Source organism: Bombus pascuorum, chromosome 11 (assembly GCF_905332965.1).
Source record: "Bombus pascuorum chromosome 11, iyBomPasc1.1, whole genome shotgun sequence".
NCBI lineage: Eukaryota > Metazoa > Arthropoda > Insecta > Hymenoptera > Apidae > Bombus > Bombus pascuorum.
This window is the reverse complement of record NC_083498.1, coordinates 10,334,156-10,349,394: the sequence shown is the minus strand read 5'-3', so window position 1 is coordinate 10,349,394 and position 15,239 is coordinate 10,334,156. Positions and strand designations below refer to the sequence as shown.

Genomic DNA, 15,239 nt, shown 5'->3' with positions numbered 1-15,239 from the left:
TGTTTAGAGTGGGTCTTATATCAGAAAATATGTCCACGATGCAATTTGTAGCTTGGGATGCCCGATGACCGTGTCTGTGGGTCAAGGCTAGCTACTTGCTGCACGTGGAAGTGTCTGAAGACATCGGTCTCGATCGTGGAAAATTTTTCAGTTGTAGGAATATTTAGAGAATAGAAGTTACTGAATGCCTGAGAAGATTAAGGTGAATTATATGCGCAGAACCTCGATCAAACGTGTTTTCGACATTGAAGACGATAACCTATCGATGGGTACACTATAACCGTCTGTCGTCTTTGCAATTTATATTAATAATATACAATTAACAATATACAATATACACATATCACACAATTTAAAGAGTAATACCGATGCAATTTAATTTCTCAGAAGTGGATAAGTTCGAGAACAGTTGTTAGAATTATTTGGATATGCAAAATAGGAATCTCTTGTATTATTTTCCAATAATTAATAAAACTATGATCGCAATTTTTGCTGTAATTATTGAAACAATGCTTTTCCCTCGAAAAATTCAGCTTCTCTTCGTTTATACCATGGTATTAATATAATTCATTTCGAGATGCATCGATGGACCATCGAAATCCCTTCGTCTTTAACGTCATCGTCTCCCCTACTAACCCAAATCTTAGAATCTTGCTGGACCACTAATATCAGGGATCACCGATACTAAGGTCCGCCCAGCTTCAACTACTCCGTTGATCCATGGAAGTGGTCGGTCGTTTGTTTAAAAAATTGTTGAAGAAAGTTTCTTCTGACGGAGAGGTGGGCAACGACATGTACCAACGATGACGCCTTGTGTGTCTTAGTCGTTTGTCGTCGTCACATGCGTCATCGGTTAGAGTGGGGATATTGGGGAGGGTCCCAGCTGGTGAAGACCTATAAAGATAGAAGCTACGGAGGGTCAGATCACACTTTGCTCCGAAAATTTTCCGAGGGACGTGCTCGATCCTCTTCAACACGTTTTCTTTCCAATTATCGGTTAACACGTTGGATCAGGCACAAAAGATGAACAAAATAGTGATATTGTGTCTTTTCGCTACATCCGCGCTGGCTGTACCCACGCCGGAACTTAACAACGTTGAGCTCAACAGGAATCTCGATTGCTTCGAGCAAGAGAACGCGCTGTTCAGCTGCATGTTCGTCAAGACCGTCGGCGCGCTGGATAGAGCCGCCAGGTCTAGCGACATCGAGATCATCGATGGTGTAAAATTCGTGAGGGAAACACCGAGTAAGTTTAAGTTCAATTCTATCCAACATTTCTTAAGTTCTTCGCAGAGTTGTTTAAATTTGTAGCTACTTGGCTCTTGAAAGTTTAATCCCTCGATAGTGTCACATAAATCGTATCTAATCTATTTTACGATTTGCAAATTTTGACATTCAAGCAAACATCGTTGAGTTCCTTGAAGTTTTATATGTCATTCTTCTTCTTAGTGGAACGCAGCGGAAAAGATTTGAAGACGGAGGTCGATATTATGAATGAATTACCACGAGACATGTCGGACAGAGCCATCAAGCTCGCCACTATGCTGTTAGAATCAGCCCTGTCGTTTATGAAGTCCCATAGTTTGAAGCTGAGCATGCCCGAGGAGGGCTCGATATCCCGCGCTCTGGATGAAGGTAACTTTCTATCTTGCGCTATGATAGAGATGCTTCTATTACGTAATCTTTCCCACCTTGATGACGCCCCGACGCGTCACCGGTATGAACGAATAAACTGTTCACCGCGCCTTTCACCTTCGTGATATCTATACGCGCCGCGGTAACCTGTTCCGGATAAACCCGTTCCTCGCGCGCTACCTCCTCCATTCGCTTTCCTTCTGAAATTATACATCGCCTGCACAGAGAAAAAAAGGAGCTCACTGCGCTTGATAACACGCAGGCTATTAATTAGCGACACTTAGGATCGGGTAGCTAAGTGACGTGAGCAAATATGCTTCATCTGTTATGTTGTCTTTCGTGTCTTCTTATTCTTCAATGTTCCGTTTACCGATTAAATTTCAGGGAAGTGAAGTTTCATTTTTAGTACCGTGGTATTCGATTTTTAAGCGAAACATGTGAAATATACAGGGAATATATTCGCAATTTTTTAAAGAATGGAGATATCTTTACTTTTAGATCGTTTAGCAACTCCTACATTGAGAATATACGCATTTCAATCTTTGTATTGAGATAAAATTTTTAAAAATTTTCTCTTAGATTTTTGCATTGAAATAATTCTAATTTGGAATAAAACTACCAAATCTCCTTTTCTACTGTTATCCGTCGTTCTCTAAATTCGATGCTTCAACTTAAAGTTTATGTATTAAAATAAAGTTTCGAAATTTCCATTTCACCTCTTTTAGATTAGAGATATCTCCGCTACCAAAATTAATTTTCTTGTTTCCAGGTCGCGCCAAAATAAAGAAAATAGCACTTCCTCTGATCGCCGCCGCAGGAATAAAATTGTTCGCCCTAATCCCAATTCTCCTCGGAAGTCTTGGTCTCCTGGTCATGAAGGCCCTTTTCGTGGGCAAGATAGCCCTTCTGTTAGCCGGAGTGTTGGCTTTCCAGAGATTATTCGGCGGCAGCAACTCTGGAGCTACCAGTTTCTTCAGCAAGAACCCTCAATCATCGACTGGATGGTTTGACAACGCCAACCAAGGCTGGACAGCCAATGTCGCGGCAGGTGTTCAACCTCAGGGCTACTACAAGAGAAGTTTCGACGCTGAAAATGGAAAAATAGACGCCCATTCGATGGCATACTCTGCGCAAGCGCCACTCACGAACGAAACCAACTGAAACGACGATCCTGAGTCTACGTTTATGAGGAACGAAAGAATCCAGGCTACCTGGGGGCCATATCTCTCGAATCTAGTGCGTGTAATACTCGCTAGACTCGTTCTCGACTGTTAGATTAATATTTAAACGAATAACTTATGGACCGAGTAAATTATTAATAATTCTTTGTATTAATAAATTATTTGTACTATTGCAGATTGTCTATCACATACTTATCGTGTATTTGAATCACTTGAAAGTAACTCAGAAAGCTGCAAAATTTCAATAGTTCGATATAACCGATTTCAGAATTGGAAAGTAGAGAAAAGTAATAACGTAAAAGCATCGTTTTTGAAAATTCATCTTGGAATTTGCTATCATTTATCTCATATGCGAATAGCTAAATAGAATACAACTAACGAAAGTAAGTCAATCGTTTCTTGAGAATCGACTATTAATCGTGCAGCTGAACGATCAAATTGCGACACTTACAAAGTTGGTGTTGGTCATTTTGTCTTCCGAGAGGTTCGTTTATCAGTTTTCATCTCTTTAACCAGTTGGGATCGATTGTTAGGTCGAAAGCAGAAACGATTTCTAATTTGAAGAGATTATTTATGCATGTGCGAGCGATGCAAGGCGAGAAGGTGCATAGAAAACGGTATGTACGTGATTAGTGTTTGCCCTGCGCGCGAAATATCGACATGATCGTGGATCGAGCCGACAATCGGTCTGGCTCATATGCGATTCCGATCGGACATACCATTTCGTTTGCACTCCCACCGCGGTTGTACCCTATTTTCGCGCCTTCTCTTTCCCCTTTCTTCGCTTATCCTTCCATTCCTTTCTCTCCTTCTTTCTCTCTCCTTCTCCCACTTCCGACCGAAAACAGATTCGGGACACGACGGTCGGTTCTGCATGCCGTTCCGTGTCACACGCGCGAACAGACACGGAAATCTAATTTTCACCGAAGAACTTATTACCAACTGTCACGTGAATATGATGTACCGCGAGAAACACGCGGGAGTGGCTCTGTCATTGTCGAAGTCACGATTGAAGGAGCGGATTCTCGTCGTGGAAACACGCCATTGTGTCAGCTCGACAAAGGAACGCTCGTTTCGGCGCCTCCCTTTTATTCTTCCAACTCCAGAAACGAGGCGATCCATTGTACGCTGAAGTACGATACTGTCTTCTGTCCCTTACCGCTTCGTGAACAGAATTTAGAGAGAGTTTTACAGTTTGAACGAGGAACAACAGTTCCACGGATTGGTCCCACTTCTCGAATAAATCACGCTTGTAATTTCCAACTTTTCTCTTTGGTAAATGAAATGCTTGAAAGAATACTTCCTACTTTCCTCCAAAACAAATCAGTCGCACCTTCGACAAACCTTCAACTTTTTCCAGGTTTCAATCACTCTAAAGACAGCCCATTCTAGTTAACAGCTATTTATCCTCAAGGTTTCTACAAACCTGCGTTTCACGTTTATATTTCTCGCACTTTAAAAATGAACAGTACTGTTGAATTTTTACCACTCCAGCAAGTAGTGAAATCTGGAATTCATCGATTCTTTTATCAGTCGATTAAGATTTAATTCGAACGCAAAAAGTGGTTATTAAAATTTAATAAGATTGGTATTCCGACGGTTTCACTACAATAACTGTCAAACTTGTATCACTCGTGGAAGTAATAAAATTAGTATTCCATCGATTTTTACTTTCAGTTGATTAAAGTCTAATTTAAACACAAATCATAGACGAAGTTGATAGGTCGCTCGAAAGTGATCTCGCTGAAAAGGAAAATTAATTTCTATCGATAGACGATACGTCACGAAAACGTACGCGTTGTGCAGTGGCTAGCCGGTGAGACGCCGAAATTAAAATTCTTGACACCACAGCCCTTGCACGTCGCTTGCCAAATGGTTCAAACCGACCCCACCATCGATCACGAGTCGAAGTATAAAAGAAAAATTGCCCTCGAGGCAAACAGTCAAAATCCTTGTGTCCGTCCAGTTCAATCGATCATCATGATGAAATCATTGATCTCGATATTGGCGTTGTTTTCGATCGCCATCGTCGCGGCTGAAGACGCCAGAAGCGTGGAGATCAGCCTGACGAAGACGATGGACGAACTGAATAAAAGAGACACCATCAAGATCTACGGTGATATGATCACTTTGGAGAAGGTAGACATCGTGGAAGATGAAGAGGCTGCAAGAGCTAGCCAAGACCCTCTAGTGAGCAAGATCGAACAGTTCTTGAGGAACAGGAAAATTCATGTACATCTACCTAGCGATGGATCTTCTGCCGACGTGTTTGGCAGAGCTATGGGACAGAAGGACATGGAGATTGGCCTTAGAGGTCTGACTACAGGAGCTTCTGAAGGTAAAATTAATTTTGTAGAAAATATGTTAGAGGATTTTTAACTCGATTGAAGAAATTTAACGTTTCCAAACGTGATTTTGCTTCGAAACGGTGAGGTTTAAGTACAATTTTGGTTGTATGAAACTTTTTCAGTACTGGTATGAAGGTTATTAGAAGTATTTGATTACTTTCTAGACGAAATTCTAATTATATAACTTTTTGAATATTGGTAATCAACTTTTGCAGTCGTGATGAACATCAATCTTGATTGTAATTTTAAAGATTTCGATCGTGGATCGAGCTTGGACACATGTACTACGTGATTGTTTACGATGCGCTAAATTCTACAGCTTTCTTTCAATCTCTTTTAATCGTCGAAAAATCTACAGAGAAAGGGAGACTATGTCCCAAGAAGAAAACGAAAATTCACTTGAATCGTGCAAGAGGTACGAAGCATTTTCTCGAAAAAGAACCAATCAAAAACAGACAACAGAAGTAAGAATCTATCACGAAGAAAGATCGAAGGAACTTTCTATTACAAGTATTCCTTCGATCTCTCCTTTAGCCTACATTTAACATCTTCAGCATTCGAGACTCACTCTCTCCACTAGCAAAGCGTAAAACACTGAAAGAAAGGGGAAATATTCATGATTTCCCGGAGTGATCTCGAGGAGGAACTAAATTCCAGGAGACACTTTTATAGTTCAACGTCAAGACGACTGGATCTTCGTCGCGTCGAGTCGCTGCTGTGAATCGACTGGACCACGGCCACGAACTTATAGTACCTCGCCTTTCTAAACTCTCTCCAATACGATGGAAGTAAGCCACGAAGAAGAGGAACGATTGGCCGTAAAGTGGGACTTCGGATGGCGATGTTTCCGATTGGCTTCGTCGACGAACCAACGCCTCTGCCTGCTGCTCTTTTTCTCGGCCTCTTTTACGCGCCTCGAAGTTTTCACAAATTTTTTCTTCTCCCCGAACCGAGTCTTCGGGACGCATCCTGCGTTCCCCACGCAAGGAGTAAACGCTTGGAACGCGACGAAGAATGGAGGGAGGAAAGTAGCAGTGCGTCGAGCATAGAAAGCCACGAAGACGCGTCCCACTTCCTCTGCATCCGCGAAAACGTTGCTGCGGCAGAGATCGAGATAAAGTGGGCCATCGATGGGATTCCGGGTTTCTGGGACGGCTGCCTGAAGAACACGACGAACGAGGACCTTGAGGAACGAGAGTGCCACATGTCGAAGAAAGTAGATAGCCGATAAATGGCCATTAGAGGCTTCTAGATACCCCTTCCAGATTCGCAGTCTGATCAGCTTGACGAATTTCACTTGACGATTCATTGGATCCATCAAATTCGTCGATACGCATTAACGAACACTTTTGTTCAATTTCTTCTTATTATTTTTGTATTCGTTAACAAATTTCTAAGATCTACGGAGTATCTACGATAAAAATAATGTACGAGGATTACGTAGATTTTAGATTTTGCATCGTTTCGCTTTCGTTCCAGCCCGAACCAAGCTGAAGAAGATCGTGTTGCCGTTACTACTGGCTCTCAAACTCAAAGCCATGATCGTCCTTCCTATTGCCATCACTCTGATCGGTCTGATAGGCATCAAGGGACTCGGTGCAGGTCTACTGTCCCTTCTTCTTTCCGGGGCGGTCGCTCTCAAGGCTCTACTAACACCACCACCACCCTCCTATCCCACCAGGGTCTCGTACGGAATAGTAAAACCTGAAGTTCATCACGAACATTGGCACAGGTCGCAGGAAGAAGTGAATCAACCGTACAGAGGGTGGGCCCCGGAATTCGGGCCTGAGCAGTATCCCTACCAAGACATCCCTTAAATTCGGTCTTCAAGTTAAGATTCATCTTCTCATCCCTTCATTTTATTTATTATCTCCTCTCTGTTACTCCCATTGTGTTGAATAAAGACATCGCGTCCTTTCTTTTCTACGATCTTACGCTTTCTTTTAATTTCCACCCTTCCTAATTTTCGTGTTCTTCGCCATTCTCATTCCTCGAATTTTCCACGAGTCTTCGAATACGTCAACCGTCCAACACATCGCTGCACTTTCCTCTTTCCGCTGGAGCGGGCAGCCATTGACAGCTAAAATAATTAAATAAATAATTGGAAATCTATAACCGCCGAGGTAAAGCAGGTTATCACGGCGAAGGGGAAGGCTAACGACCCAAATAGGAGCCGTGCGACGCGCTCGGTAGAGAGAGAACGACAGGTGGGGAGAAAGGAAGTGGTAGGGGAGTAGGAACAGGAAGGAATCGGGGTCACTGTGACAGGAAAGGTGGGAAAAGTAGCCGAGCCGGTGATTGGCCATTTCTGCTTCCCCCTGGGTGAATTCTCAGGATCAAGGGCACTGGGTCATTACCTCCACGTGGACTCCCACCTTGCGTTCTCCCCTCTTCGTCGAGCGATCATTGCCTCCCCCCATTCAGAGTGGAGAGATGGCGAGTAACGGTATCAGTTGTGATTAGGTTGCGTGGAGAGGGCAGAAACCTTGGGTATATACGAGTCGATCGAGAGGACAGCACTGTCAAGAACATGAAGAACTCGAGGCGAAAAGAAGTTAATGAGTCGAATGCTGGGTTACGGTTTTGTCGATAAATTTCATTACCATCGGGCATTTTAAAGTTCTTTGGAAATATTTCGGGAAATCGATAAGAATACATACTTGGAGTATTTTACAAAGTCTCCTCTCTCTTAAATCTTCTCTTCTCTATCTTCAGCAAGAAAGAGTTAATTTAATGAAGTTGTTGATTCATTTTTATCGAAGAATGATTTTGTTATAAATGTCATGGTTCAAGAGTGAATATAGTTTGCTTCTCTTCCTTTGTCGAGTTTAGAAGTTGATTGAAATATTTCTGAATGCTTTTTGTTGATTTCCGAAGTCGATAAAAAGTTTATTAACTGTGATTTTTTAATTCGTTAAAAGTTTTATTTAGTCATGTATATATCTCTCAAAAAAGCAAGATTTTCTCTGATAAGTAAAGTGAGCAAACCATTTAAAGTATACTATATCGAAGTCCTTTCAATTAACACACTTCGCATCGTTCTACGAACTATCATAAAAATAGTTTCAGGCTAAATCCTCGTAACCTTCAAGAGATTTCGATAAACTTGATCTTCCAATACGATAAAGATTCATCAGCTACATTGCTGAACATTTAAAATGTAGCTACCAGAACGATCGCTCGGACAATGGCTAGATATAAACGGGAAACTCATGACGTTTATAAATTGACTTTGAAAAAATGCGAAAGTATGATCGCGCACGATGCATTTTGAGCGCATAACGGGTGCTCTGTGTCGAATTAACGAGGTCTACTCGGTCAGCAACCGACATCAGTCGCTGTCGATGTACCTCGGACTCTTTTTGTACCTTTTGACCCACGGTTCGATAAAGAAAATGCGCTCAACAAACTTGAAGACATTAAACTAATCGAATGCACGTGCGCGTGAATCGCCCGAGAAGGTGTACGGTTTAGAGAAACTACATGATATTTATGTAAATCGCGATGAGAGCATATTAATATAAAATAAAGGTGGATTAAAGGATAGTTTCACCTAATCCATATTCTACTTTGGAATGTTATTTTGGTGCAGCAAATTTCATCGATTGCAAGCTTTCGAAATTACAAATTTCCAAAATATTGCAGGCTTTTTATACTGTAAACGGTTTTCAAGCTTGAATTGCTCTGACAAATCGGAGCTCCCGTGTTTTAAAAATTACAAATTTGCAACGCTGCAAATACGTCTCTATGAAAGTTTCGTATCTCAAGTAAAAGCATGGAACAAAGGAAAAAACAAAAAGTACCAACAAAAACGATATTACAAAAAGTACTATCAGCACGTTCTCCTGCATGCAGAGAATTGAAAGTTCCAAATCCATAGGGAGTATGCAAATCGCAAATTGCCCAATTCCGAGCGGAACAATAAAGCGATCCGTCCTGATCAGACACGCGGTCGCTCTTCGTTCCAAGCGACACGGTTTTCCAAATAACGCGCCGTTCACCGGCGATCCTGGCCGGGAAACGATCGGACCGTTTCCTTCGAGGATCTCCAGTGGATCTTACGGGAATTCTCGTGGTCCATGTGCATTAGCGACTAACAGCGACTTTCTCAACGTCCATCTCGATTTTCGAAACGAAAATGGGCTAACCGCGCGCGATCAATCGGCAAATGCTATGCAATTACGTTCACCGTTTCCAATGTACAACTCGTTGAATCGAATCCAGCGACTAGATACAAAACAGAATCGTATGAAGAAATCGGAAACAAGGTCTGTCCCAATTGTGGCATTGACAGGGACAGTGGAGTAAAATCGAACAGCTATCGACTGAATGGACAACTCGATCGCTCTAACCAGTTATTTTCTCTGGTTTCCATGTTAATTACTACGAAGTTGAAAGCCTTCCACTTATTAACCCCGGTTGTTTTCCATCGATTATTTCGTCCAACTTATTTCACATTTGTCGAACGATATTTCGATAATTCAAGCGGTCGAAAGCTGGCAAATTCTGTTATATCATTCGGATGATGGTTGTAGAAACTTGGTCAGAGAATTAAGGACGCTTATGAAATTGCAAATCGTTCGTAAAATCGTCAAATGGTTTTAATTTTCGCTTTCGCGGATTCTGGAAAGTAGAGTAGGAAATGCCGTTTCTATTTGTTATAACTTTTTGTTCAGCGTAACTCTCCAACAGAAGGTTGTCGAGCCCAGGAAGATTTAATAATGCGCGATCGACACCGTTGAGGAAATTCGGCCGATGTTCGATATACTCGTTCGAGTTACGTATTAAATGTATTAAAAGGATAGTAACAGTATATCAGGAACAGTTATGGGAAACAGGAGGAGCGCCCATTCACGTTTCACTTGCGGCACAGTTCGCGTACGTTCGGTACTTGCCGATGATTGGAAAGGCATGACCAGGATCGATCGATGAAAACCAAGTATCAAATCTAATCGGCAAACCGTAACATTGTAACACGACATTTTCCATTAACTCTACCGATATCGATACTATACGTTTAAACTTTCGCAAGCTTTCAAACAAATTTTACGCCAATTGTCTCAACTGTTTAATATGGAGTTTCACTTTTCAGCCAGCCGTTTTAAAATAGAGTTTTACTGTAAATTTGAAAGAATATGATATGTTGTGGGAACTTATACGATTCGATAGACAACGGTCGCAAAGGACAGAGCGACTGGCCGACTCTGCGCCGGATCGAAACAAGAGTAGCTCACCGGAGATCGCGCGATTATTAACGAAAGGAAGGCGTTGCGGTAAAAGGAAGTAACAAGTAGCGAAATAGATACCTGGAAAAGAAGGCTAATCCTCTCCTTTCCGACACACCTGCTGGCCGAGCATGCGAGCGCATCGTTTCGGCCGTACGAAACGTCCATGAACGCCTTACGCGGTGTTCACGCAGCGAATTCACCACGCTCGAAACTGCACGCCCTATTGACGATAAATAATTTCAACGGAATGCGCAGCCTGGAATTTTTCTCGAGTTCGCGTGCGGCCGCGTAAATGTAACACTTTAGTCCGAATGGGACGATGAGAAGCTCTCAATGTTTGGTGAAACTTGATCAAATACGTATCTCTCAGTTTTATCGGAATTTATTTTCAGTAGCTCGGAGCGATGATTCTTCTTTATTTTCAAAATAGAAATCCAAATTTCTTCTTCATTCGATTATCAATTACTTGGAAGAGATTATCTTTACTCAATCAAGATTATATTCAGGATTATACTCAAGATTATATCGATCATAAAAAAGTGAACGAGCAACATTATAAATATTATGTTATTTTATTGTATTCTTCGTACCGTATCTTTTCTGTTATTTTCAATTCCTTTTTCTCGAAATCATTCGAGAAACCATTTTTCCTAACCATCGTCATGCGATTGACCCACAAAAGTTCGATAAAATTGAACAGACTATATGGAGTCTAAAGTCATGCAAGTTCCTCGAACGCGTAAGTGGCCACGCGATTTCCAAAGCGTAGTAAACGTTGGATGCATCTCTCGCGCGTGGATCCTGTGAAAATTGACCGCGCACTTTCTCGCCGTCAGATCCGTCTGTAGCGCTGTCGTTCGAGCGTGGCGCGCGAAAATCCGATCTCCCGCGAGTTAACTGGGCTAATTTAAAGTAGGCCTGCTCCGTCTCGTTTCGCTCAGTCGAGGGAAATAATACTCCGTGATTTCCCTCTCCCTTTGTAGTTTTCTTAAATATTCAAATGCTCTTCGCATAGCCGGATATGGAGACTCGATTTTGTCCGACCATCGACCGCCTCGATTTCGTCGTCGAGATCGAAAGTGGTTCATGTCGGGTCGTCACTGTCGCCATCGGCCACATACGATCCGCGATTCTAGTTTATTCGATTGATCTGTACGTTGAGTACGAAAAAAATCACTGCTAGCAATATTCAATCGATAAAATGAGCTGAAATACGTCCATAGATACAGGAGCTACTTTTCTCCAGTAAAACTAGGAATTAAGCTTTAACAACTAGTGATACAGATGTTGATTTACTTCATAAATATAATTAAACGTGACAGAATTATCGATGCAGGAAGAATCCACTCCATCGTTTAACAGCTGTCTATAATTCCCTGTGATCAACGTACGAAGCGCGATACGAGTACTTTCTGAATCCAGATTGCGAGTGCAACAATTTCTAGAGCAAACGGAATCGATATCGAAGAAAGTTTGGCCGAGCAGCATCCACAACGACCACCGAGCGAATTCACTGAGATGGTTCCGTGGCGACAATTGAATGGAAGTCCAAGATCACGAGGCTTCGCTCTCATTAGAACGTCTCCGGTATCCTTTTTTTTCCCGCGAATTCGACAGAGATTCGAATTCTCCGCTCTATTTGACGCTCCCTCTCGCCGCGTACGAACGAGGCAGCGGCGGTGGTGGACGCGAGAGAGCCCCTCGCCTCCTCTCTTGGACCACCGTGAAAGAAGAGAGCACGCCGTCGCCGGCGCGTTGCTCTCGACTTAGGAGAATGTATGGAACGGCCGAAAGGCAAAAAGGAAAAAGGACTACCCGGTGACTCGCTCTATATATACTGCAACTATCCGAGGGTATGTCCAGTGCACGGTACGCGTCTCGTCCGTCAGCTTCAGTCAGCAGATCGAATCCTAACCACGTGCAACAAGTCCGTTTTACGCCGTTTATCCCAACCGCCGGACCTTCTCCAGCAGGATCTCTTTAAGATCAGAGTTTGTCGCGTCCGGGTTCAGAAACGTCGCATAATTCGCGCAGCACGATGAAGGGATTTGCGGTAATCGGTCAATCGTCGGTCCATCGTCAGCAGGCCCTGTTGCTGCTGCTGCTTCCTCTTCTTCTCGTCGGCTCCGTTGTCGGCGAGATCGAGAGACGTACCTCGAAACAAATGGTCGAGGAATCTCCGGAGACTTTAGCCTCTACCCTGAGCAAGGATTGTGGCAAGTCCTACAGTGCCACTTGCCTGAAACTAGACGTGGTGTCCTTCCTGGATAGATTATCTGAACAGGAAGACATCAATATCCTACCGGGAGTGTCGGTGATCAAAGAAAATAGTTCTGCCAGTATGCCAGCTTCCGAGGTTGTCGCCAATCTGGCTAGGGATTTCCCTAACGACGTGGAGAAGAGACTCGACGCGTATCTGGTTCACAAGGTCGGAAGCTACCTGAACAGTCACTCGATATCCATCAAATTGTTCGATCCCAGGACCTTCGAGGCTGCTAGGAATTTTAACGAGGAAACGTTGGCTCAACTTGGCCTTGGCGGTGGACAAAGTGTCGGAACTGGTAAGGAATTACTCTCCTTAGAGGGAGATTAAGATTATCGTGAATGAAAACACATGATAACGATTTCATTGGTCATCATATAGGACGTAAGAAGGAGAAGGGCGGTATGAATGGTTTATTCGCTGGTCTGATGATGATGAAGGGTACTCTCGGCGCTATCGGTTTCGGTGCTCTTGCCCTACTCGCCGGAAAAGCTCTGATGACCGGCCTGATGGCCCTCATGTTATCAGCCATCGTTGGTTTGAAATCTCTGGCCGGTGGTGGCGAAAAGAAGACTACCTACGAGATTGTCAGTAAACCCGTATACTCGAGTTCTCATACCCACAGCTCGGAGGAGCATCACGGTCACGGCTATGGACATTCCGGATACGGAAGATCCTTGGACACGATCCACGACAGCGTCCAGCAGGCCGTTCTGAAATATGGCAACGCGCGGGATCGTCGATCGCTATTCCGGCAAAATTAACGAACTCGTGATCGGAGGAGCCGCCAGCGAGGAGCAGCTGGTGGCACGCGAGAGATCTAGTAGCACGTCTCTACCTCACCGAGTCCACTTTGTTTCCGTTTATCCTCTTTTCACACTTCACGGTTCCTTTCAATCTGTATCTAGCTCCTACTCCACCTCCACCTCTTCATCACGCTCTCCACCGCCATCAACTATATTTCTCCTACTCCTCCTTCACGTCTCTCCCATCTTTAACTTCGTTTCGCTTTCTTGTTGCTCGCGCCTCTGTCCGTCACTTCAGTCACATCGCCTGGTCTCATTTCATCGCCCCGTCTCTCCACCATCACCATCACCATCACCACCAATTTATATTCGTAGATTCGTAGGTATTTATTTGCCAAGCATGCTCCCACGTACCTCTACTCCCCACGGTCACACGGCTCGAGCTGGTCGTCGTTGCACATGGACCATTTTCGTATCATGTACATGATTTCTCCTTTTTGTTATTTATATGTATTTATGCGCAGTGTAAAGTTTTAATAAATCACGTTTTTAAGAAGCTCCCTGGCCCTGTCGTTCTTATAAGATCGTATTACGTTTTACGAGAAGAACAAACTATAGTTTCTGAAATTTACGACGAATCTTTTCTCTGTTTGATTCGCTATATGATAGATTACAGTGGAAGGAAAGGTGGCTGGAATCAAGTAGCAGTTTGCGCAAAATAAAGACAGCTCTTTGCTCGGTCTGCTGCAAAGAAAATTATATGTGTCGCATCGTAATTACGAGACGAATGGTTACTCAATTAAATTGATGCGAAACAAGGTCGTCCGCTTCTAGGCGCGTACGCTAGGCTACCTAGACATTCTCTGGTCATCGAGGTACGCACGGTCATAATTTCTCAGGTGCAGCCAACAAATGTAATCGGATTCGAACGTTCCTTATTGAGAAGCAATAGAAAGGAATTTTTTAACATACACAAGTGAGTCACCTCGTTTCGAAGGATAGAGATCTTTCATTTCTTTTGCTTTTCTTCAGATATTCCGATTTAACTCAAATATGCGCAAACATCCGCGATTTAATTATTATTTACTTCGAAACTAAAGAAAAAGTGAACTAAAATTTATAATCGACATGTTTTATACGACAAAGAAAGTAGCTAATCAATTAACGATACTATTAAAAAATACATATAATTTAAAATTCATAATCTGCATCAAATATACTATATTTTGCTAAAAAATGAATTAAATTGTCCTAAGACTTTTGAACAGCAGTGTACATGCCACTTCCTCTAAACATTCTAGATGCTTTCAACCATCACTCAGCGGACGCTAACAACTTTCGAATAGCTAACAAAAAAATATTTCAGTTCTATAGACTAGATCTTGAGCCCTCGTTATTCTTCACGCAGGAAGTCATCCAGTTGCCCCTGAAATCTCGAAAGGCGGGATCTTGTTTCGCAGGTTAGGAACCGTGGTAAGACCAAACTACGAGGCAAACGTATTATTATGTTATTTTCCTAGCGGCCTAGTAAATGGCAATCGTGACAAGGCATTGAAAAAATCTGACGAATGACATAAATCCTATTGTATTTAAGCGATTACAACCTGATGGAAGTTAGTCTTTGCCGACGGTAAAGTACGAGATCGATCATCGCGTTTCGAGCGATGTCAACGCTGAAGATTATTTACATGGTGCACAGATCCATATTCGTCGTGATTGTAGTGCTTTCGATCGTAAAGCAAGTTCGAAATCAAGTAAACAATGGAACACACGCGGATGGCAACGTTAACGTGGATCCTAACAAGATTATTGGAACCAGCGGTCGTCAATAGTACTGT

The 15,239-nt window shown here is 42.8% G+C and overlaps 3 protein-coding genes across 3 annotated transcripts; all 3 read left to right on the top strand.

Annotated features, from left to right (window-relative positions):
* Nucleotides 1-907: 907 nt before the first annotated feature.
* On the top strand, nucleotides 908-2,991 carry LOC132912362 (uncharacterized). Its single transcript, XM_060969758.1, has 3 exons — nucleotides 908-1,246; nucleotides 1,450-1,635; nucleotides 2,405-2,991. The coding sequence occupies exons 1-3, from the start codon at nucleotides 1,024-1,026 to the stop codon at nucleotides 2,794-2,796; spliced, it is 801 nt and encodes a 266-aa protein (XP_060825741.1). The 5' UTR covers nucleotides 908-1,023; the 3' UTR covers nucleotides 2,797-2,991.
* Nucleotides 2,992-4,756: 1,765 nt separating this feature from the next.
* LOC132911855 (uncharacterized) lies at nucleotides 4,757-7,093 on the top strand. Its single transcript, XM_060968855.1, has 2 exons — nucleotides 4,757-5,154; nucleotides 6,644-7,093. Exons 1-2 carry the CDS (start codon nucleotides 4,797-4,799, stop codon nucleotides 6,979-6,981), a joined length of 696 nt encoding a protein of 231 aa, XP_060824838.1. The 5' UTR covers nucleotides 4,757-4,796; the 3' UTR covers nucleotides 6,982-7,093.
* A 5,067-nt stretch (nucleotides 7,094-12,160) lies between these two features.
* On the top strand, nucleotides 12,161-13,961 carry LOC132911848 (uncharacterized). Its single transcript, XM_060968846.1, has 2 exons — nucleotides 12,161-12,953; nucleotides 13,037-13,961. Exons 1-2 carry the CDS (start codon nucleotides 12,431-12,433, stop codon nucleotides 13,417-13,419), a joined length of 906 nt encoding a protein of 301 aa, XP_060824829.1. The 5' UTR covers nucleotides 12,161-12,430; the 3' UTR covers nucleotides 13,420-13,961.
* Nucleotides 13,962-15,239: the final 1,278 nt, after the last annotated feature.